This window comes from Salvia miltiorrhiza, chromosome 2 (genome assembly GCF_028751815.1).
Source record: "Salvia miltiorrhiza cultivar Shanhuang (shh) chromosome 2, IMPLAD_Smil_shh, whole genome shotgun sequence".
Lineage (NCBI taxonomy): Eukaryota > Viridiplantae > Streptophyta > Magnoliopsida > Lamiales > Lamiaceae > Salvia > Salvia miltiorrhiza.
In genome coordinates this window covers 69849203-69873294 of record NC_080388.1, presented here as the reverse complement: position 1 = coordinate 69873294, position 24092 = coordinate 69849203, and the positions used below count along the sequence as shown (strand labels likewise).

General features: G+C 31.2%; 2 protein-coding genes across 2 annotated transcripts; one reads left to right on the top strand and one right to left on the bottom strand.

Annotated features, from left to right (window-relative positions):
- Positions 1-8230: 8230 nt before the first annotated feature.
- LOC131008746 (uncharacterized) lies at positions 8231-9944 on the bottom strand. The gene is made up of 2 exons (XM_057935780.1): positions 9631-9944; positions 8231-9145 (listed from the first exon to the last, which is right to left on the bottom strand). The coding sequence occupies exon 2, from the start codon at positions 9140-9142 to the stop codon at positions 8585-8587; it is 558 nt and encodes a 185-aa protein (XP_057791763.1). The 5' UTR covers positions 9143-9145; positions 9631-9944; the 3' UTR covers positions 8231-8584.
- Positions 9945-11767: 1823 nt separating this feature from the next.
- Positions 11768-21538, top strand: LOC131008664 (DNA glycosylase/AP lyase ROS1-like). Its single transcript, XM_057935628.1, has 23 exons — positions 11768-11892; positions 13696-13796; positions 14651-14983; positions 15096-15183; positions 15278-15379; positions 15467-15648; positions 15733-16221; positions 16325-16618; positions 16691-16781; positions 17564-17930; positions 17998-18077; positions 18155-18331; positions 18418-18486; positions 18589-18625; positions 19698-19780; positions 19894-20343; positions 20439-20475; positions 20558-20615; positions 20708-20805; positions 20886-20951; positions 21060-21174; positions 21256-21294; positions 21377-21538. The coding sequence occupies exons 2-23, from the start codon at positions 13703-13705 to the stop codon at positions 21448-21450; spliced, it is 3423 nt and encodes a 1140-aa protein (XP_057791611.1). The 5' UTR covers positions 11768-11892; positions 13696-13702; the 3' UTR covers positions 21451-21538.
- The last annotated feature ends 2554 nt before the right edge of the window (positions 21539-24092 follow it).

Sequence of the window (24092 nt, the reverse complement as noted above, 5' to 3'; positions counted from 1 at the left end):
CTTAATTTAATTTAATTACATATTTAACTTGAGTGATTCTGAACATGATGCGTGGTTAACTCGATGTATGCTTAAGTCTTTAGCTGATAATTTATCATCTCAAATTTAGGTTGATTATTAATCATCCTTCAATCCATAATGCAAATTAACTTCCAAAAAATACCTTCACAAAAGTTACGCTACGTACATTAAAAACAAATGGAGTATGTGATTGTGATTGAGTTGAAATATTTTATTAAAGAACAATCTTAGTATTATGCATGCATATGCTACATTTCAATCAAAATTATTCAATTATCCTACACCACAATTAATCAATCCAAATATATTAGTGAACTCAGTTCCGAGTCACAAACAAAATCCCAAATTTTGGTAAATTTTTTCGTTTGCATCGCTGTGATTAATTCATTAGTGAATTCAGTTCCGAGTCACAACCATTAATGTGATTCATCTTTATAAGGAAAATAAAACATGTAGAAATTTGTTGGAACTTATGGAATTTGTCCTCATAAACGTAATTAGTGTTGAACCTAATCAGATTAGATGTGATTTTATGTTTTTTCAACGAGAAAATTTACAAGAACAACAAAAAAAAGAGAGAACAATTTTTTTGAATGAAATATAAAGATAGAAGACGAACGAGATTTAAATTAAACATTAGTCCATGCATGCATTTTAGTAATGCATGCATGTGCCGAAAAACATCTATAGTGCTATAATATTTTTATTCATGTTCAAATTTGACCCCGAGCACCCACATAAATGTACATTAATTGTTTTTTTTTTAAAAAGCGGTTGATTTTTTTAGTAAGAGATGTTTTTTTTGGTTGAGATTAAGAGACAACTTAAATTCAGACAAGAATAGTATATAATTATAACAACTATATATATCTTCACGCTATTTATTGCTATTTGCATTAATCTCGTCGACACCATTTATTGCACAACAAGAATTTACTCGTATATCAAAAGTAATCATTTAGTACTTGATTGAGCTCGTGTGGTGCATCATCAACACTTTGATTCTAATGTTGTCCCAATTTATCTAAATAGAAAATAATTTAATTTATTTTTAAAAATAAAAATAAGATTTAGTTATTTTATCATATTCTTTACATTATAGTTATTTTTTGCAATTTTTTGATAACTTTTTTATTTTTATTAATAAATAAATTAAAAATAAAAAATGCAAAAAAAAAATAAGTACAATGTAGAGAATATAATACAATAACTAAATCCTATTTTTATTTTAAAAAATAAATTAAATAAATCAAGATTGTCCTTATTATATTAGTTTGTGGGTGACCACAATGTGACTGCATAGATTTATATATTGATTAAAATTATTATACCATTTACAAGAATCTTCCATGAGCTAAGTATCATTGACATATAATGCAATTAATAATTTTTTAATATTATTTTTATTATTTTCGGGTCTTCAAATTTAAAAACTACATAAAAATCAGCTTAATATATATTTTTCCTTTAACTTCAAATGAATGAAAAAAAATAATAAGTCAAACTTTGACTTTTATGTAATTTGTCAATCATATGACTAGTAACAACTTCTGAAATATTAGAATAAAAATAGCACAACTTCATTTTTTCGATGTCCACAAAAAAATGTACGGAGCATCACTTTCCCTTTAAGGGCATTCAATCCTTATAATTAATCTTTACTATCACTCATTGTCTACCCAACAAAAAGAAAAACACTTTTTGATCCATACTTTCTCCATTCAAAAAGCATTTACTCAAATATTGTGATCATTTTTTATTAAAAAAAAATCATATTTACCAAATATTTATTAAACGACATCCATAAAATATCATAAGTATTTTTATGGACGAAGAGAGTATTAAAAAAAATGCAATGTGAATTGAATTTTAAGATACTCACAAATGAGTGCCACGCTCCTCAACTTTATGTATTAGAAAAATTAGAGTAATTTGGATAATAAAGAATAGAAGGGAATAGGGAGTGCACCCTATCAACCAAGCAATGCACACAACAGATCTAGCCCACAATCTTAACACACACATATATATAGGGAACATAACCCATGTGAAGAGCTGTCATCTTATTATCTCAAACAATAATTTATTTATTAGTATAAAAAAATTATGCTTGGTTATATTCATATTCTTCTACGACATATCCCTCTTCAAATTTGGACAAGACAAGGACAAGGCTTTTAATGATTTTATCGTATTCTCGTTCTATAAGAATAAAATTTCTCAAATTCCAATATTCACTAAATTAAATATAAGTATAACCAAAATAAAAGAAAAAGAAAAGAGGGAGAGATGAACTATAAATATTTACGGTTAAAACACATGCTTTTGTCAAAATATCGACTTGTGCTGCAACAATTCAAGTTCATTAATGAGTCATTATATTTTGGAGACGATTTATAAAACAATATGGTTATATGGAAAGAGAGTTCGACTCTTGCCTTTTTTTTAATTAAAAAGTAAAAGATAATAATAATTTTTATTTTTCCTATGTGATAACTCGAACTCGGAGGAGTCGGACTGACTCTCTCAGCTTAGCTGTGTGTCTATTAAATTGTGATGTTGCCCAATTATTAACAGTCAGTCCAACCTCCAACCTATCAACAATTTATTTATTAGCTTTAAATTTTAGTCACGGATGAGATTGCGACATAACTTATTGGGCTAGTTTTGGATGATGCACCCATGGCCCATGCCATATTTTCCATTTATTTGCACAAATTCGCACGTAAACCTAATTCTATGTGCAGAATTAAAATAAAAATATTAGCATCCGGAATAATATAAGCGTAAATAAATAAAATTAAAATAGGCTTCTTTTTCAATATAAATTTCATTGTATCTAGTACTAATATATATGGTTGAAAAAAATTCAACGGAATTTGTATCTAAAACCCATATGATCTGGCTAATTATTTGATGAGCAGACTATGTAGATTATGAGGTAAGTAAATATGCTTGATTTCTTAGCATTACTATAAGGCTGCATTTATTTTGATGGATAAATTTATCAATGGAAAACGATAGACAATAAAAATTTATGCATTTAAATGTCTTCTTTCTTTTTCAACATTTGACGTAAAAGCATTTTTCTTCCTTATTTTTACTTCAAGGATGGATAATATTATTCGTCCATTTTTGAGTGGATAATATTATCCATCCTTGAAGTGAAAATAGGGAAGGAAAAATGCTTTTGTGCCAAAATTGGAAAAGAAATAAGATATTTAAAGGTATAAATTTTTGTTATTCATCTTTTTTCATGAATAAATTTATCCATCAAAGTAAATGCAGCCTAAGAAGAAGAGAAATGAAACATTAGTAATCTAAAGTGACTTTTGTTTAATGGAGAGTGAAATAACATGGTCGCTCATTCTTATTCTTATAATTTATAAAGGTGGGGACTACCACTACATTATAAGGTTTGTGCTAGTAATCTTAAATGAGTTCACATATATGGTGCTGAGCAGAATCGATCACCTATCCACTGTGGGTATATATAACGTGTCCATCACTAATGTGACAATTGTAATTAGAGTAAGATAAATTTAATTAGGGTAAGATTTATTAATTCTCCTTCCTAAATAACATTGTCACATCAGTGATGGGCATGTTATTCTTGCCCACAGTGGATAGGTGATCGATTTTGTAGTGCTGAGATAATGTGCAAAATAAACTGTAATTTTCACAGACATTAATATAATAAATAGATATACGAAATTCCAAATTGAGAAGAAAAGGAATTAAACAAATGTCTCTGGAAACATATTGGCCATTGGGGGTTGTTTTAATGGAATTCGATGAAAGCAGGCCTTGTTGAAATTGAAAATTTTAGTTAGGTATTCAAGTCCTTTTATTTTCAAATTCAACAATTTTTCTATCTCGAGGCAGTAATGGGTTTGAATCTTAGATCTTACTATTTACAAACGGTGAAATATAAATTTGCATCGTTTAGACGTCCTCAACAATTTTAATTAACGTGATAGGCCCACATTATAAAGATTTATAATGTGTTCATAAAACACGTGGACACATGTCACTTTTGATCGTATATAATTATAATACCATGCTTGTGTCTTGCTTGTTTTTCTACTAATAAGTGGGGAGTGCACAAGTCCCATTTTAAGTATATGTGGATCATTTTGTACTTAAAAAAAAAAAAATCGATCACCAGTTGTACACGTTTAATGTAGGAGAAATGTTTTTATATAATATAATATATATATATATATATATATATATATATATATATATATATGAATTCTCTTAATAATGAGTTTGGAAAATGCAAACTCTTTATTGGGTTTTTCCATATGTTGAACTGTTATTGATCCAGTATCAACTAGAATTCTCTCAAAGTATTCTCGAGTCTTATTCCCGTGCACTGGTTGCATGTCTTTATGTAGATAAATATTTGCAATTTGCAAGTGAGAAAGACCTTTTAGGTCATTTTCAATTGGACAACAATTTAAAAATCCAGAGACGAGATATGGATATCTTATCTCTTCTTTTGTTCCTCTTTGAAGGAAGATAGCATCATTATAATATTGAATATCATAGGCTTTTTCATCATTTTCAAATTCTTTAAGATAATCAAAATCTTTTATATATATATATATATATATATATATATATGTGTGTGTGTGTGTGTGTGTGTGTAAAATTTATACTAACTTAATTAGCATATAAAAATTTATAAATATAATATTAACTGAATATAGAAAGAAATAAAAAAGAAGAATTTTTAATAATAAAACCTAATATTATGAAAAAGAATAATAATTAAAATAAATTAAAAGAAAAAAATAAATATAAAAGTTAAAAAGAGTTGAAAAATAAATTTATCCAAAAAAATGCGAGATGAGAGAAAATTTTCTTAAGTTTTAATCTTTAAGCAAATATAAATTTACATTTTAAATCCATTATTTACATAAGATATACTCCCTCCGTCCCGGCCAAGACGCTACATTTACCTTTCGGCACGGGATTTAAGGTGTTGTAGATTAATGTTTTAAGTGTGTAATAATAAAGTGATAAAGTAGGAGAGAAAGTGATAAAGTAAGAAAGAAAAGGTAATAAAGTGATAAAGTAGGAGAGAGAAAGTGATAAAGTAAGAAAGAGAAGATAATAAAGTGATAAAGTAGGAGAGAGAATGTAATAAAGAAATACTTAATTAGTGTTAATTAAGTGTTTAAAATTCCTTATTTTTGCCAAATATAGAAATGTAGCATCTTCGTTGGGACGGCCCAAAAAGGAATATGTAGCATCTTGGGCGGGACGGAGGGAGTATTAAATTAAATCTCTTACCATGATCTTTAATTTGATATATATGCGTATAAAATACTTTGTAATGATATGAATTTCACAATTTTTTAAAAGAAATAAAGCAGGAAAAAAAAAAGACGATGTAATTTACGAACAAACCTTCAATTTTTTTATAATCACAAAATTACCATTCAATTTTGAAATTGATTTCAAATTAAAATTTATCTTTTTAATAGATTTTTTTTAGAGTATCTTTTTAATAGATAATTATAGATTTCAACTCCTAGAAGAAAACTCAATTATTATGTGTACCAAATTGAACGTGCAATCCTAATTTCTTGCACATTCATGAAATAAGTATAAATCTAATACATTACCGCTCTATAATTGTGCAAGAAAGATGTGAGAGTTCTTACATTATAATGCAAATTATAATTATAATATAAGTATAATGCAATATATAACGTAACGCATGCATCCACAAATTATATAATAAAACCACAAGCGTGGACCATTACCGATGTGTACCTACATAAGTGTCACAAAGATAATAATGTACACAGATTAAAAATAGGAAAAGTAAATGAATAAAACAATTCCAAGGAGAAATAAAGAAGGTGAATAAGTAAATGCAGATAAATAAATGATTGGCACTAGCTAGTTAGGATAATGATGTGGGAAACAAAGAGAAGGTGAAAGTAGCGACATGAAATTTCACATCACACGACAATACACACGACACAAATATTGATCACAGAAATAACCACAAATTACATCAAACATGGGACCCCACCAAAAATTCCCTACATTTATGATATATTTTGTCCCAATCCATTTCATACATCCATCCACATTTTTGGGTATGCATAGATGAACAAAATAACAAATATGCAACTATAGTGAGGTAAGAGATAAAATGGTGTAGTCTTTTCTTTTTGGACCCCATCCCATAAAATGGTCAAGTGGTATGGCATGGATGTACTGCAAAATGAGGTGCAAGATATAAGTTAATATGAAAAACAGAATTTCATTTCTTAGGTGAAACTATACATGGACTATCGTTCAACTCTAGGTAAGTATATAGGAGTACTTGAGAGTTGAGAACAAGACACACCACACATCCCACTTACTTGGCCAGTTTCTTTTCAACATAATTATTTAGGAGGTTAAGATAACGGTATAAATATGTTTCCAATGGACATTCAAGTGGTATGAACTCTTGTCTATAAACAGCAAGGTCTAGAGTTTAAATTTCACCGCTTCATATTTAATATAGTATAAAATGATTAACTTAAAAAAAAAAACATGTCAAATCAAATAGGACAATCTGAACATACCAATCCAAATATAGTGAATGAGGCACTATTCTAACTTCTTTCAATTTTTAACCATAATTTAATAATTTGATTTATTTGTTTATTTGATTATAAGATAGATCTTTTTAAAATATATACTTTGATATTCCACATTGTTTTTTTACACATATTAAAAAAAATTATGCATCGAGCAAAATAATAAAATAAGAAATAAATATTTTAAAAGACCACGTTACGGTGGATTTGAATTTGAAAATTTTGACATCATACATTAACCATTTTACTCCTAGTCAACACACAGACTAGTGTTATGCAACGCAAGATTATACACTCATTCATAAATCAAGCACCAGATAGAAAAAAAAATAAAGGGCCAAGTTCGCAATACATGGTAACCGTATTAAATACTTAGAAATAACGATTTTCAATATGAATCAAACCAAGAGAAGCAAAACCAATTCCAGCACACTTGTCCGGTCACCGGAGGCCGCCCTCCCTCGCTGTTAGACAGCATGTAATGGTGTCGTGCAGTGTGCAATAGCCATATGACGAAAGGATGAGACAAAAAGTTGTATGAGTTCTTCCTAACTATATGCTCAGTGAAAAGTGGTCGTTCTTATAAATAAAAGTGATAGTTCTTAATAAAATTAACAATTAAGAATAAAAGTGACAATTCTCATGAGTATGCCTCAAGTATAAAATGTAAATAATAAGGGTTCAAAGAGTAGCAGCTGAGATACCTTGCACCTTGTGTATTCTCCATCATTTGCTTGCTTGAATGATGGTAGACAAGAATTCATCACCCACACTCTTCACGGACTGTTCACCAAGTATAGCATCAAGAATGTGATTGTTTCTGATCGAGAGCGAGTATAGCATCTCAAGAAGAATGTTGATCGTTTCTGATCAAGAAAGAGTATAGAATCTCAAGAAGAACATTGATCCTTTCTGATCAAGAACAAGTATAGTGTATAGCATCTCAAGAAGAACGTTGATTGTTTCTGATTAAGAACAAGTATAGTGTCTCAAGAAGAACGTTGATCGATAACAACACCAAGTATAGAATCTCAAGTTGCAAAATGGCTAGACAATCTCAAAACACAGTGTGCACAATCATGGATTCCCAAGCAAGGCTAGCAAGCCATGATGGATAAAATCAAACAGATTCAACTAAAAACATAATTCAGACTGACCTCTTTCCTTTTCATTATAGTTTTGCCACACGCGACAGAAACAGAAAGCTAGGAAGACAGTGGGTAATGTATTCATAATCTCAACATGAACCTATCTAGCATTATGTAAGATCTCAATTTGCAGATACTCGACTTATAGATGCATGCTCAATTCATATAAAGATTTACTAAGTGGCAGTTTAAGGTATGTTCACTGAATCACTGCAATTAGTCCAGCCATTTCCTACTGAGGCCTGATCACAATGCTGATCCATAACAAACAATAACGTTTCAAGAAAGATGTGGAGGCTCCAAAAGTTGAGTTAAAAGATAAATATTGAACTCATTTGGCTAAAGAGAGCACATATTATTTTTGCAATATCTAATAACTATCATACATTATTCCAAAAGATTTAACAAATCAAGACTCAAAACTCAGTTACATAAGAAGCAATTTACGTATGCAATATCATAAACACAAGTCATTATATTGCATAATATAATATACAATATACATCATACATCCGGGTAAAAAGTCAAGAAAAATGGAGAAGGCATGATTCTATCCACGAAATACTTAAGCATGACATCGCATTCTCCCAAACAAGTTCAAATAAAATTTCAAAATGATTCCTACGCGAAATTGACTAAGGGCACGAAAGCCGACATAAATAGTGACATTCATATAGCCATCAACTGCAATGAATCCTAATCACATGCTATATGTACCATCCTTGCAATCAATCTACAACCAGTTTTTAGAAGCACAAGAGAATTCATAAGATCTGCAACCTAACTCATCACAGGCAAACTGCCCTAACCCTCACTAAGGTAATGTGTACCCAGAGTCAAGGAGAAGAGTTCACGAACAGGTTGGTACTCGACCAACGAAATCTCCGTTGCATATCCACTAACCGGCAGCTTCAAATCCCGCAAGACAGTAAATGCCTCAGCCATACGAGCCTTTGGCACCTCCTGAGCCACCAGGCAGTGAGGAATCCACTTGTCTGGCCGGTACTCCTCCCCGATTTCTATACCATCTTTCTTCATGGCATCACACAACTGCGAGTGAAACTGAAGGAGCGAGGCAGATGGGGTCGGGCCAAGAAACAGAACGTTGTTGTCACTTGGGAGGCTTCCAATTGAAGAGAAAGACAGAGACAGAGGTTCTTGCTTCGAACCAATGATTCTTAGTACATTCTCTAACTTAGCAACATCAACAAAATCACTCCAAAATAAGGTCAGGTGAGGCCTTGATTCAATCTCAATCAGCTGTGTGCTGATTTGGCGTCGAGCCAGTACATTCCAGGCCTTCAATACCTGATTCTCAAGCGCAGGATCGAAGTAAAGCTCAACGGCATAGCTTTGCGACATTGTCTATGAAATATATATCAAAAACAAATAAAAATGAAACAGAATCAAGAAAGCTTCAAAAAGTAAATCACACAGCTTCAAACAAGTGCAGTATATATTAGGAAGTGATTCAAAACTACACAAACCAACCATTCAACAAAACAACAGTGAGTAAATCAGCTCAAATTGAAGCGTAGGATCAACAGCATAGCTTTGCAACGTTGTCTATAAAATATGCATCAAACCAAACAAACATAAATGAAGAATTAAGAAATTTTCAAAAACGATGTATAACCACTTATTCAAAACTACATAAATTAACCAATCAACGCAAGAATAGTAAGAAAAACAGTAAAAACTGAAGCGTGGGATCAAGAATTAAGATCTACAATTACAAGATAAATAAATTAAGGAAAGCCCTAACATTAACTCACTAAAATCAATAACTGGAGTTGAAATACAGCCGTAAAGAGCAATGTTTCACTAAAATAAGCGAAAATGGGACATACCTAATTGAAATTAAAGACTGGTGAGGCAACTAAATAGTAGCTAATTCTGACAAGTGAGCAGAGATGAAACCGGAGAAAATGAAATTCTGGAGAAAGTAATACAAGTGAAAAGTTGATGTTAGAGAGAGAGAGAGCATGTGAAAAACAGTCTGTTAAGATGTTAAAGGTTTGATTGAGATTTAGACAGGGGAATAAAGAGTTGAGGAAAAGAGGGCCTTCACAAAGAAAGTGATTTCCTTGAAGAATACCCTATACATTAATTCACTTTCTTTTCCTTCTTTTTTGTAACAAATAATTTCTTGTTTTTCAAATACAGATCAAACTCTAAAGCATCACATTATTATTATTATTATTATTATTATTATTATTATTATTATTATTATTATTATTATTCTCCCTCCATTTTTTCCCACCATTTTTTCTCTATCTTCTCCCATCAATTTTTTCATTATTTTTCATCTCTTTTTCTTTTACAATTTTAATACTTTTTTTAAATAATATCAAATTTAATTTATGAAGAAATATTTAATAAGCATCTTATGTTTAAGTTTGTAACAAAATATTTAATATGGTATAAAAATTATTAAAAATAAATTTAAAACAAATAAGTTCCTAAAATTTTAAAATATTCTATTTTCTTTCTCTTTGTTAAAATCTTACAATTCTTTTATTTTTGTCTGTGTATGAAAATATTTATTTATATGAAAAAATTGATGGGGGAAGAAAGAGAAAAAATGGTGGGAAAAAATAGAGGGAGAAAACCCCCTTTTATATATTATATAAATTTAAAAAAAAAATTCTTAATTTTGTGAAAGAAATTTTGTTTATGGGTTTAGTACTTAATGAACTTTGGCGTGTTAGTTGCTATCAACATTATGTTAGGGGCTTAAGTGTAGTTGGGGTGGTAACGTTAGGGGTGTTTTTGCATATTAACCATTTAATATAATGTGTATATATTATATCATCTTAATTTTTTTCATGTATGTTTTGATTTGGACGAAATTAAAATCCAGGGCAAATTCTGAAATGAGCTAATGTTTATGTATTTATACTACAACTTTATATAGCTAAAAAAATATATCAAAATTCACTAATAATTTTTGAATTTACAATCAATTAACGCCTCAAAAAAAATATGTTGTAAAATGAAAATCAGTAAAAAGTAATTAAAAGTTCCAAAAACCCTTTCAAGACCAATAGAAAATTTGAAAGAAAAATATCTAGATTTTTTGGTGAAAATTTTAAATAGATAATAATAATCATTAGATAAAAAGGTTTTGTCAAATTCTTGGTCATTACGCCTCCAATTATAAGATGAGTTCATTTTTATTTTAAGGCTACTATCTTCATTCTAAATATAATATTTTAAAATATAATTTTTTTTATCACCAACTATAAGATGGTTTCATCTTCATTTTTATGCTACTATGTTCACATACTATAATATTCTAAAATATAATTTTATTTTACTATTTTAATTAAATAAGTATTACCGTGCATCGCACGGGAATATTACTAGTTTCATTAAAAATGAAGTCAATAGATAATACAAATTGTGTTAGTTCCAGATATGCTTGTATGCTCGTTCGTGGAAAAAAAAAGCTACGAAGCAACTTTGTGCGAAAAGCAAAATAAGACTAATAAATATAAGTAATAATTATAATAATTATTCGAGGTTTTTTTTTCTACCTTTTCTCATAAACATCATTATTTGCAAAAATGTATAATACAAATTCATTTAATGTTTTAAACTATATAATAATTAATTACACTTAATACATGCACGTAAGAAGAATAATAGATATTATCCAATCATTTTCTAAAATACTTAATTAACTCAAATTAGAAAGTCTAATTAATTAAATAAATAATTAAATCATTAGTCAAATTACTATTATTGAGCCTATTAATAAATTAAGCAAAGGCATTTACTCGGTTAAAATGCATCCCAGTTTTTAAACAAATTAAGGCCTAACTGATTAAAAATGCAGAGCAATTAAATAAATTAATAAAGAGTCCAATTTTTAAGAGTTGAAGCCCAATTTTAATAAGCATGCACCGGCCCAGCCACACTCCCAATCTATCTTTAATAAAACAAGGCCCGACCTCTCTACTCTTCTATTCTTCATCAACAAACACACGCACAGAAAAAACGCGGCTCTTTTATTCTTCATCAACAAACACACGCACAGAAAAAACGCAGCCGCGCGCGGCCTCTGTTTGCTTTCGCCTGCTCTCCTTTGCTCGACATAGAAAAAACAGGTATTTATGTGACACAATTTGTTTGACATTACGGTAAAGGTATTGAATGAATTTCGTTGGTTTGATTGTTGAAATCCATGTTTATGCCGAAATCACGTTTATTGTTTATATATGCCTCAAGTTTTGGAAAAAAAAAAAAAAAACTTTCAAAACTTTTAAACTGAGAAAACTGTGCTTTCATAGTAATATATATAGATATATAAATTGTAGTAATCTTTTTTCTGGGTGAAAGCAATGCAAATTTACGTTAATATCATACTTATGAAATATTTCTCAGTGTTTTCTCATTCTTTTCTTCTTCTTTTTTCGATGTAAAAGAAGAAGATGAAAAAATTAACCAAGATTATATAATAATAATTCTGAATTTATAAATGAGTTCCCTTGAATCGCATAGTTATTTAATCTTTGAATTTGTTATGAGAAATATGTTGAAATCACGTTGAAAGCGAAAGGAATAGGTTGACTCTTTGAGTGTATTTTTTCTATTTCGATGTTTTCCTAATGATTAGTTTGAATTTTCTTTTGGATATTTCCTTCTGCAATTTGCGGTTATCTTTCCCGTGCCCTACGAACATGTGTGCGGAAAGTGACAATTGATACTCTCTCAGTCAACGAAAAAAAATATCTCATTAGTGATGGACTTTTAAATTATTAAAATTATTGCAGGTAACGATATAATACCAAAAAGTAGAAAATATAAATAAAAATTTATAGATAAGTATAGATAAATATTATGGGGTATTAGTTAAAAATTGGTAAAATTTATAGATAAATATAGAAGAGAATTTAGTATGTGATAGTTCAAAAATTGATGTGGAACTCTTATTTTTGCAGACAAATAAAAATGAGTTAGTGGAAGGGATGGCGTAATTTAAAGACATAGCCGGCATTTCATCTTAGGGTCTAATTTAATAATTTTAAGGTATATAATTAAAATTTTGGATTAATTGCATATAAATTACTGAACTTTTAACAAATTCTCATTTTGCATACGAACTTTAAAATTTTTATTAAAATTACTTAATTATCAATTTTTTTCTCATTATGTAAAATGAGAAGAAATTAATAGTTGAGTAATTTTAATAAAGATTTTAAAGTTCATGTGCAAAATGAGAATTTGTTGAAAGTTCAGTAATTTATATGCAATTAACCCTATAATTTTATAATAAATTAATAATTTTAAAAATATTTATATTTTTTCCCATCACATATAAAATTATAAATATTTAATAATAACTTGATTTAACAAAAATATAATCTCACTACCATATAATGGATTGAGCTAACAACTGTCTTATCTTAATTACGTGTGTTTGTAAAGACTTCTATATTTAACCTCGAATTTTATTTTTTTATGAGTCCAATGCAAAAAAATTACCCTATAAAAAAAATTAATCTAACTCACCCATTACTCTATTAAATAAAGAAAACTAAATAAAAATATGAAATAATATTAAAGTTATATTATATAACTCTATTAGAATTTTATTGTAGAAAAAAGAATTCAAAATAATTTTCATCTAAATAATAAATTATAAAAATACCTAATATATACTCCGCTGGACGTCGGCCGGCTCCGTCACAGAGTTAAAAGTGTATATATTGCAATTTCTTTCAATCTATAAGGGGTATTCTTTTGCATGTTGTTGTTATTGTATTTCTATTTTTAAATTTATATCGCTGTGAAAATAACTATTTTTATTGCGTCATTCGAAAGTCATATTTTGATGTTGCTTAGTAAAATATATTTTTTTTTTTTTTTGGGAATCACTTTGTTGAAACTTTTTGAATAACAATTGGCAGTGTAATAATGGTGGCAAAATCCAAGGACCCTGATTGGATCCCATCGACGCCTAAGGTCAAAACTGCTTCAAATCGTCGTAAAAAATCGATAGGAAAAACAGGTAAAAGATATGCCTCTTTCATTCTCTAGTTCTATGGTGTTGTTTGTAATCTCATATTAGTAATAAAAATTTTTTTTGGAGGAAAATAATTGATAGATTTTTGTAGTGCATGTTCAGGGAAATATAAAATTAATTTGGAGAATTAAAATCAAAATTTCCCGTGAATAAGAGGTACTAAAAAAAAAGTTTGGGAAAAATACAAAATATGTAAAAAGTGAAAAAGATTTTATAAATTTTGGTTGGAGGGTGGTAGTGCTCCCCCAACAGCACCCCTGAGTATTATTAACTTGTGTCGAAGTATTTTTCATGCATATAAAAACTGAGATTTGATAACAAGTGATTGAAGAAGGATTTATCAAGAATCCACTATTATCAATATTAACCTAGTAAGCAAACGTATAAATGTATGAAGACTATAAGAGTGGTTTTGTCAAATAATATGTGCATTTAAAAAAGAAGCATTAGACGATAGTAATGTTTAATTATTGATTTTTTTAATGATTGAATGCATTTCTCTTTTTGGGGACATCCAAACCATGACATCTTTTTTGTATAACAGTAGAGGTCAATGGTTCAATTTCACCACTTTTATTTCTCAACTCAAAAAAAAAAAAGACGAACCAATGCATTTGAGATAATATTATTATTTTATTGTTACTATAATATTCTAGGAATGAGAAACCATAGCATACATGAGTATCTCAGTGATTAGCTTAATTTGATCGCAAAATATTAAATGACCAAAACGAGAAAAAGGAAGGCCATGCCGCACCAATAATATTTTGAATTAATACTTTTAAAGAATGAACACAAGTTTTCATAAGCGGTTGATATAAAAACTAAATCAAGAATAGATGCAGACACCTCGAGAATGAAAGGTGGAGCTTCGAAAAAGCCCAAGATTTTGAAGAAGAGAAGACAAGTGCGGAAGAGGATTTCGTCGAACAAGTTAGCCGAGCTGACAAGAGTGCTTCGCGACATTGAAAAACACACGTGCACTACTACTCTCAACTCATCTTGGATGAATGCGAAAAAGGAAAGATCGAATACCTCCATAAGGAGGAAGGACTTTAAATCTGGTTTTGCGGCTCATATCATTGGAGTTCAAGACCATACAGAGGATAAGGTTGTGGTTTCTTGCCATGGGAATACAGAGAATCACACGCAGTCGGAAGAAGACATCACAGGTAAAGACAAGGACTTTGGTAATGAACATAGAATGTATTGTTTATATGCTCATCGTAGATTTTATCTTATTCATTTCACCTCTTTTCATGTTTTTAGATGATTATTTTGCAGATATGGATGTTAGTACACAGAAAATGGATTGTGATGGAGCTAATACACATGATCAAAACGATTGTGCTAACAATGATGATCTCTTTAGGTGATTTGATATGCTTGTTATTTAGATATATTTTCATATGTTTGTTAAGAATGTTTTGATTTAGTTTTCCTTAAATCTTCCTCGTGTCTTGTAGTTCCTTCTTTGTGCCTCCTTCGTTGAATGAGAATGTTGATTGCCATGGTATAAACAACTCTGTGATTCTTGAAGCTCAACAAGTGGTTGTAAATGAAACAAAGTATGCATCCATAGATTAATTGATTTATTGATGATGAAAATAATCTTGTTTATTATTTAGTTGTGAATCTTGTCTTTTCTCTAGCAGTGGCAAGGAAATGGCAGTTGCAGAAGTCAAGGACGTTGCTTGGGTGCCACTGACACCTCAGATTCAAGCAAAAGTTGGGTACTCGGAGAAAGAAAGTGAAACTACAAACAACTGCAAATATTTCGAGTCAAATATTTCAGGGTCAGATGCTCCAAAATGTGGAAAATCAGAGAGCTTGATAGGTTAGATAAAAGGAAAATGTTGTTATTGATTTATCGTCATTTTTGTTTTTCTTTTTTTTTTCATGAGCTAACAATTTGTTGTAGATATTCTCAAGAAGATGTGCACACGCGATAAGAAACCGCACAAGAGAAAGAAGATAAAGAGACACAACCCCAAAGTCGGTCCTATCACACCTTGCACTCCCAAACCTCATACTCCAAAGCCCGCTAAGAAAGTGAAGAAGAAAAGTGTTGATTCCATCAATATTGATGCAAAAGCAACTACTAGCAAACGAGCGAGCAGACGTAAGTTGGATTTTGGTGAAGAATGTCCCGCCATGGGCCAAGAGGAGGATTTTGGTGAAGAATGTCCCGCCATGGGCCAAGAGGAGTTGATGAAGCCACAAGTTACAGCAGATGTTTCATCAGAAAAGGGAGGGCCGAATACCCCCAAGATATGCACGATTTCTTGCACACAAGTTCAAGAAGAGGAGGCGGATAACACGATTTCTTGCAACGGGAGCATTCTGAATGCTTCCGTTGCAAAAATCACAAACCTACAAGAGAATGTAGAAAATGTCTTGTTGATCCAAGGTTTGTCAATCTTGAAATTAATTATGTCGGTTTGTTAATCTTGAAACCAATTTTATATTGTTTTCAACTTGATATCTTTGTGTGATGATATTTTTTGTTTCAGGAGATAAGGATGTTAGAGATGCGCAAGCAGATTTTGTTGTGAAAAAAATGCAGTCATTATGCATTAACGAAGAGCGTAGTGATGCACTTGTTGTTGCGGAAAAGAAATACAAAGGAATCGTTGATCTTGATAAGGAGACGATGGTTGTGTGGAATCTGTTAACGAGAGATGATTGGAACAAAGCTGCCGAAGCAGAAGCACTTGGTGCTGATCATGTGGAATATATGAAGAGGGAGAGGAAATTGCTTCGAAATAAATTGGACGTGTTTCTAGACCGCATGGATGTGGTTCAAGGTAACTGACAAACTCATAATTATAAACTTTATTGTCAATTATCTCATTTCATTGATTTATTGAATTTGTCAGGAAATAGGCAATTCTCGCCGTGGAAAGGATCAATTGTAGACTCTGTAGTTGGTGTTTTTCTTACTCAAAATGCCAGTGATCATATGTCGAGGTAATATTACAATTACTACAGGCGGCAAGGAAACCGCAGCTCATATACGCTTTTATGTGTATTCAATTATTTTGCACCTTGGTCGGTTTGAGGCAACCCGTTTGATACTTAGTTCAGGCAGTGATGAATAAATATGATTCCTGAGACTTTGTACGTAGTGAATAAATACTTAGCTTTGATTGAGGGTCTTCTTTACTTTTTGCCGACGTTCTTTTCATCGACCTGACAGCCCGAGACACATTCAAGACATTAGAATATCACGAGCTTAAAAAGCTGAATTAATACGTGATTAATTAACTAATATTAGGAACAAATTTGGAAGATATACTAGTACTAGTATATGTTAAGATAGGTTGTTCCAGCAAGAATTCAGATTCTATTGCTTTAATATAAGCTGATTTATGGAGTGTTGATCCCAATATGTCTTATTATTAGGCACAATCATGCAAGGAATATGTGCTTAGAATAGATCTAAAGTTCACTACGTACAAAATTTTCTGCCATAAATATGCTTTTAATTTAATTGCTTTAAGACTTTAAAATTCATAACTTATATATATATATATATATATTTTATTTTTATATGGTTTTATTTGTTTCTTAAAATTGTTGTGAGTTTTTCTGAACTTGGTGTGAGGCTTACACCTTAAACCGCCTCGCCTCAACCAGGCAAAACGCCTCAATTCTGCCTTAAGTTTTTCACAACATTGTTACTACCACATATGTGATTTAGTTATGCGCTTTTCAAGGTTTTAATTACTTGTTTTTTTTCCTCCTTTTAGTACGGCGTTCATGGCTTTGTCATCGAGATATCCGCCTCTATCCGTGGACGAACAAAACTCACGAATTCGTCTCTTGGATCAACAAGTGATGGTGGTGGAATCCGCATCCGATAAGAGTGAATTCATCCGTGAGGTTGATCCTCCTATACGAGTAGAAAGAAGAAAAGGAAAGGGTAACAAGAAACAAGAATTGCCTATCAATTGGGATGACTTGAGAAAACAATACTCTCGCGGTCTCTCAAGAGAGAGAACTGAGCAGAACGCCGATTCTATTAATTGGGAAGCAATGAGGCAAGCATCGATAGAAGAGGTTGCTCTTGTTATTATCCAACGAGGCATGAGCAAACAACTTGCCGAAAGAATCAAGGTACTACTTATATACATTTCTACCATTTTATTCTTTATGTTTTTACTGATTCTTTATTTTCTTGTAGGGCTTTCTTGACCGCCTAGTTAGAGATCACGGCAGTATTGACTTAGAGTGGCTAAGAAATGTTCCACCACCTAAAGCAAAGTATGCTTCATTCTTGATGATATATATATATATATATATATATGAAAATGATCAACTCATGAAATTTTTCTTTCTAGGGACTATTTATTGAGCATATCTGGTCTAGGATTGAAGAGCACCGAGTGCGTGAGGCTTTTGGCACTTTACTACCCGGCCTTCCCGGTTGACACGAATGCTCGTCGGTTTTTTGTTCGTATGGGATGGGTTCCATTGAAGAAACTACCCGAGGGAGTTAAGCTACATGAACTCAACGAGTGATAATCTAACCAAATCTATTTGTTCAATGCTTTCATTTTTTGCCTTTTTTTAAAGGATGATGATCATATGAATTCTCTTACAGTTATCCAAGTCTAGACAGCGTCCAAAAATACATGTGGTCACGCGCTTGCGACAATGATCATCAACTATTGTACGTTGATAAACTTGCTCTTTCTATTATTTGGACTTATGTTTTTATGTGATATATTGACAAACTAAATTGTTTTACTTAAAATTTTCCCATCTTATACAGATACGAAATACATTGTCACAGTGTTACTATTGGCAAGGTAAGTGTTTCTCTGTCGCTTCATTAAATTAAGTCGTTTGACTAGTTATGATTTCTTTTATGCTTTATGTGAGTAAATAACGACTTTTCTTTATTCTAACCTTAAGAATTATATATGATTTTTAGTAAAAAAATTAGTTTATTTCATTTGAAATCAATTTTTCATTTATGTATAAGATCTTAAATTTCAGATTTTCCTTTTATTTATTATGTTTAAAGCTTCAACTAAGGGGGTGTATTCAATTAAGAATTTAAAAGATTTTGATAGACTTTTTATAATATATGGATTCTACTAATTTCATGGATTGTATTAATTCTACAATTATATGCAGTTTTCTTAGACTATGCATCCTAGACATGCATCCTAGACTATTCCCTACTGAATTATATGCAGTTTTCTTACAAAAATGAAACCAAAACATACAAATTATACCAGAAGGCCATTGAAACTGAGTTTGAAATGTGATGAGGATGAAATGACATACATTATAAAAATGAAAGCTGCATTCCATAAATTATAATACTACACAGCATAGTGGAAGTATTTAGCTAGCTAGCAGGCTATGTTATATTAGCATCTAAAATCCTCACAGCTAATCCAAAGTCCGCAAGCTTTATCTGTCCAGAGGTGGTGAACTACACCCATCTCATGACACTACCGAACAGCTAACATCAATTCCTTAATCATACGAGCAGCCTTCTGCTCGGAGTAGAGGCCTTCTCTAAACTATTCCCTACACAATAATCCAACCTCACACCAAATTTAAAATCTATGACATATTATAATCCTTGGAAGTTTCAATATCACCAAATTTAGATGGATATTACCAACAAATTTTTAAAGACTTTTTAAAATCTGAATTGAATACACCCCCTAAATTTATAAGCATTTTTTAGTACATTACAAAATCTTTTATTATATTTATTGTCATAGTTAGACGGCATTCAAAAACAATTTTCATATGACTCTATTATGTTTGAACGCATCATTAGACTTACAACCATATTTAAAATATGTAATAATTATATTATCAATAATATTTATAAATTAAAATTATACTATATATTTTCAGTCATTCTGTACAAAGCTCCAACCAAATTGCAAAGAATGCCCGATGAGAGATGAGTGTGCGCATTATGCAAGTGCACTTGCAAGGTTAGTGCCAAAAATAAAGATTGTTTCTATTTGTATGAACAAGTTAGTGCCATAAAATAAATATTTCTTTGTAGTTGTATGAATGCACGTCATGTATATATCTTTTAATGCAGCAATAAGCCTCGACTCCAAGGTTTCCAAGCTAACTCGAGTCTAGAAGCGCCAATGTTGACAAATTCAGATGGGAATGAGGTTAAACATCATTCAAATTCTGAAACAATCATAGAACTCCCATCATCTCCTGTGGTAGAGACAACGACTATGGAGCCACTATGTTTCCAACCAATCATAGAACTCCCACCATCTCCTGTGGTAGAGACAACGCCTATGGAGTCACTAGACATAGGGGATATAGAAGATATTGGCACATTGAGCCACGTGGGCTATATTGGCACATTGAGTCGCGTAGAGCGCTCGAAGAAGATACGTACGAAGAAGATACGTAGCTTTATTGGAGAAGATAATGAGATTTCACAAGCTTTGGTTGCTATAAATCCCAATGTTGCTTCATTTCAGTTGCCTAAACAAAAGTTAGAATATCGGTTAAGGACGGTACATGAAGTGTAAGTTTGAAAAGTATACCTTATAACCAATTAAATTTTAAAAAAAATAATCATATATATATTTTTTTATTCTAACAAGTTTGTAACACTTTTAGGTGCGAGCTGCCAGATTCACACCCTTTTTTGGCAACGGTGAGCTGCATTTTCCTACTCTTGTTTCTCAACAAACTTCCTTAAATTATTTTTTCGTGAAATACTTTTTTATTTGCTGCAGTTTTCAAAGCGGGTACACGGGGACCGCTGTCCGTACCTTCTTGCAATCTGGACGGAAGGTGATTCGAATATTATTCCTGCCATCACACCTACATAAATAGCAGCTAGCTAAAATTAACACACTTGATTTCATTTTTGTAATTCATTGTAGATGAATGTAGCGAGGAGGCTACAACGTGTGATACAGGAAAACCGAGTTTATCAAGAGAAGTTGTTGAATATCAAAAGAGGATTAAAGGAACTATTTTGGTATTCAAAAATTTTTTATATTTCATATTTAATTATGAATTGAAGGAACAAATTATGCTAAAATGTAATTGTCTATGTAGATACCATGCTTTACAGCGAATGGAGGGCGATTTCCTTTGAACGGGACATATTTTCAAATAAACGAGGTACGTGAAGCATATTATGATCCAACTTTTTTCTTTTTAGTTATGAAAATATTATTAGAATTCCCCCATTTTTTATGAAAATATTATTGGAAATCTCATATGAATTAGGTTTTTGCGGATCATGAATCTAGTCTGCGGCCTATAGATGTTCCTAGAGAATTGATTTGGAATTTGAAGAGACGAATTCTATATTGTGGCAAAAATATAACTTCAATATGCAGAGGTAAGAAAATTTTACATTTTTTAATTTTTCATGATTTTTTTATGTGATGCCGCAAATTAAAGTTTTTATAATGTATTTCAGGCATGAATATGGCAGAAGTTGCTTATCTCTTTAATAGAGGTAAGATTTATTTTGTTTATTGTTCTGGAAAAGTCTAGTATATTTTACTAATGTAACTTTATATTTTGTATTTGTTTTTTAGGTTTTATTTGCAGTAGAGGATTTGACACAAAATGTAGAGATGCAGTAGCAATGGTAAATAGATTTCATGGATAATTGAACAATTGAGTGTTGTGTCATTCGATCAATGTACATGTGTGGCCGTGGAGATTCTTTGATTAATACTAGTGGTATGTTTCAGTTTTATTAAATATGGCACTTTTATTTTTCAAATTAGGATTAAATCGAAATGAATTAACTTGTTATTGAGAGAGAACAGAGCACATCAAAACAGCAAACCCATTGAACATCAAGTAAAGGGAAGTATAAGATTTTTTGTGATTGGGTTGTTCCGTCGTTGATGGCAGCCTCTCTTCCAAATGCAATTGCTGCAAAATGGACACTCCATTTAGCCGGAGTAGATTGATTATCGGCTTTCTCGCCGCCATCACTACCGGAGCCACGGCGGAACAACTTTAATCAATACTTACAACTTAAAAAATACTACGAGAAAAAAATAAAATAAAAAAAGCTGATTCATATTATTCTGTTTTGCTTAAGTTGTTAGTAGTAAACAATAAATATCTACTCAAAAAAAAAAGTAAACAATTGATAGTCGAGACTCGAGATATATTTTTTTAGAATTTTTCATATACAATAAAAGAATCTATAAAATAATTACTAACAAAACTAATATCAATAGAGAGAAAAAATAATTCTCTAAATATTATATTGTCAAACAATTAGCTTTACTATTAGGGATCATAACCTAAAATGTTCAAACAACTAAAAATATAAATCAAAATACGTAGAATAAACAAACGTTTGATCAATGGATCAAAGTTTGTGTTCAATTTGAAGTTTAGATAAATTCAGGTATCTTGCTTAATATTTTATTTAATAAGCAAATACATGAATATCATTTCGCTTAAATACATTAAAAAATATAAATTCACACAATTAAAATATCTTAATTATTGCATTTCATAGTTAAATAACTTTTCGTTTTCAAATGTGTAGTATAATAATGAATTTAATTTTATGAAGACAAAAATTTAACTAAGCCAAACAAATAATTATAGTCTGAAATATAATATCTCAAGAAACTATGAATAATATGTTGTCCATCAAATAGAAAATATTTATTTGATCATATTCTAACGTTCTTAATATTTTCATTTTGATAAATATAATATTTGAACTTATTCAGATGTCTAAGTTATTGCAAGCAATACTTTTTTAATTAATATTTTTTGAAAAATAATTTGGGTTAATGTTATTTAGTTAGCACGACTTATTATTCTGACAAAAGTACATATTTAACAAATCTAACAGAAAATTTGCATTGTCTATTTTTAATGCTCAATTAAGCACAATAAAAAATTCATGTTGAGATTTGTAATTCATTGTAGACTTTGTAGTTTATATTTACATCAACACTATCCAAAAACAAATAAATAGATAATAGTGGGAAAAAATAATGATATTATTATTTTTGTTACAATTTTAAATACATAAATATTTCTAATAGTATTAAAATTAATGTTGTTGTCCCAATACCTCATATTTACATAATTTATCTTGGATATTTAATACTTCATGTAGAATTAAATACAAAAAGCCCAACATTTCAAGCTATTATTCCAATAGTTAAAAAAAGGGTTAATTACGTCAAAACCCATGAACTTTGGCCCGATTTCAAGCTTTTCCATGAACTTAAATTTTTACATTCAATTCCCTGAATTTAAACACTTGTTCAATTTTTCCACACTTTTTAAAAATCCTCAAATCACAAGCTAACGTGGCACTTTTTAGGTTACCGAAAATATGACGTGGAATTCTCAGACGATGAATAAAACGACATCATTTTGTTGGGATAAAACGACGTCGTTTAGTCCTGTATTTTATCTCTCTCTCTCTCCACTTTTTGTCTCTCAACCCTGACTTCCTTCTCGATCGTGGCCGCGGCTGACTCCCTTCCTTTCACCGGTCGCCGCCGCACACGCGACAGAGCTGCTGCACAGACTTCGCCTCCCTTCCCTTTTCGGTCGAGCTCGCCGGAAGAATTGAAGTTTCTGGAATTCGATGGCCCCATTCAGCATAGTACTCAGATCTGGAAATCTGAAAATCGAACAATTGAAGTTTCTTCTTAAAAATGCCTACTCCAAGGGAAAGGGAAAGAGGCCTCCCCTTCCCGCACGATGCAGATCTCCAAATCCACCGAGGGCAACGGGGTCGCTTCCAGACCCTCAATTTCCAGTCGTCGCCGCTCTTACACCTTAGCTTCTTCTTTCAATCCCAGTCGGTGGTTGCTTAAATATATAGCAGCGAGGGCCAGGGGATGGCCGGCTTAGTGATACCCTGCATGTTGTCGCGCAGCACCTTTTTGTGCCGCTTAGCTCCGCCTTTCCCCAAACCTTTGCCCCCATTTCCTCTTCCCGACATTTTCACCCCTTTTTTAGTGCGCTGCAATTAGATATTTGACATTGATGAGAGAGTGGGTGTGTTTTGAGGATGGCAAGCTGATGTCGGCGGCGTAGGTGAGTAGGTCGGCGATACTTTGGTGGACTTCCACCGGAATTGGGGGAAGGGTGACGGGAATGGCAGCCACTGGAAGGTGGATGAACTTTTTTTTGGTTTTGCTATTATTTTTCTATTTTTTTTTATTTTCCAAGTGTCAATTTTCCGGTCCAAGTAGGCGCCATGTCATCTCGATAGTACCATGTAGACGCCAAGTCAGCTCAGTACTCGCCGGAGCT

What these genes read in the sequence shown, in the direction of transcription:
- LOC131008746 (XM_057935780.1), bottom strand. Translation starts at nt 9,142, where the DNA reads ATGTCGCAAAGCTATGCCGTTGAGCTTTACTTCGATCCTGCGCTTGAG.
- LOC131008664 (XM_057935628.1), top strand. Translation starts at nt 13,703, where the DNA reads ATGGTGGCAAAATCCAAGGACCCTGATTGGATCCCATCGACGCCTAAG. An exon ending in AAATGTCTTGTTGATCCAAG is followed by an intron (nt 16,222 to 16,324) that starts GTTTGTCAATCT and finishes TTTTTGTTTCAG; the next exon opens with GAGATAAGGATGTTAGAGAT. An exon ending in CATATTTTCAAATAAACGAG is followed by an intron (nt 20,952 to 21,059) that starts GTACGTGAAGCA and finishes CATATGAATTAG; the next exon opens with GTTTTTGCGGATCATGAATC.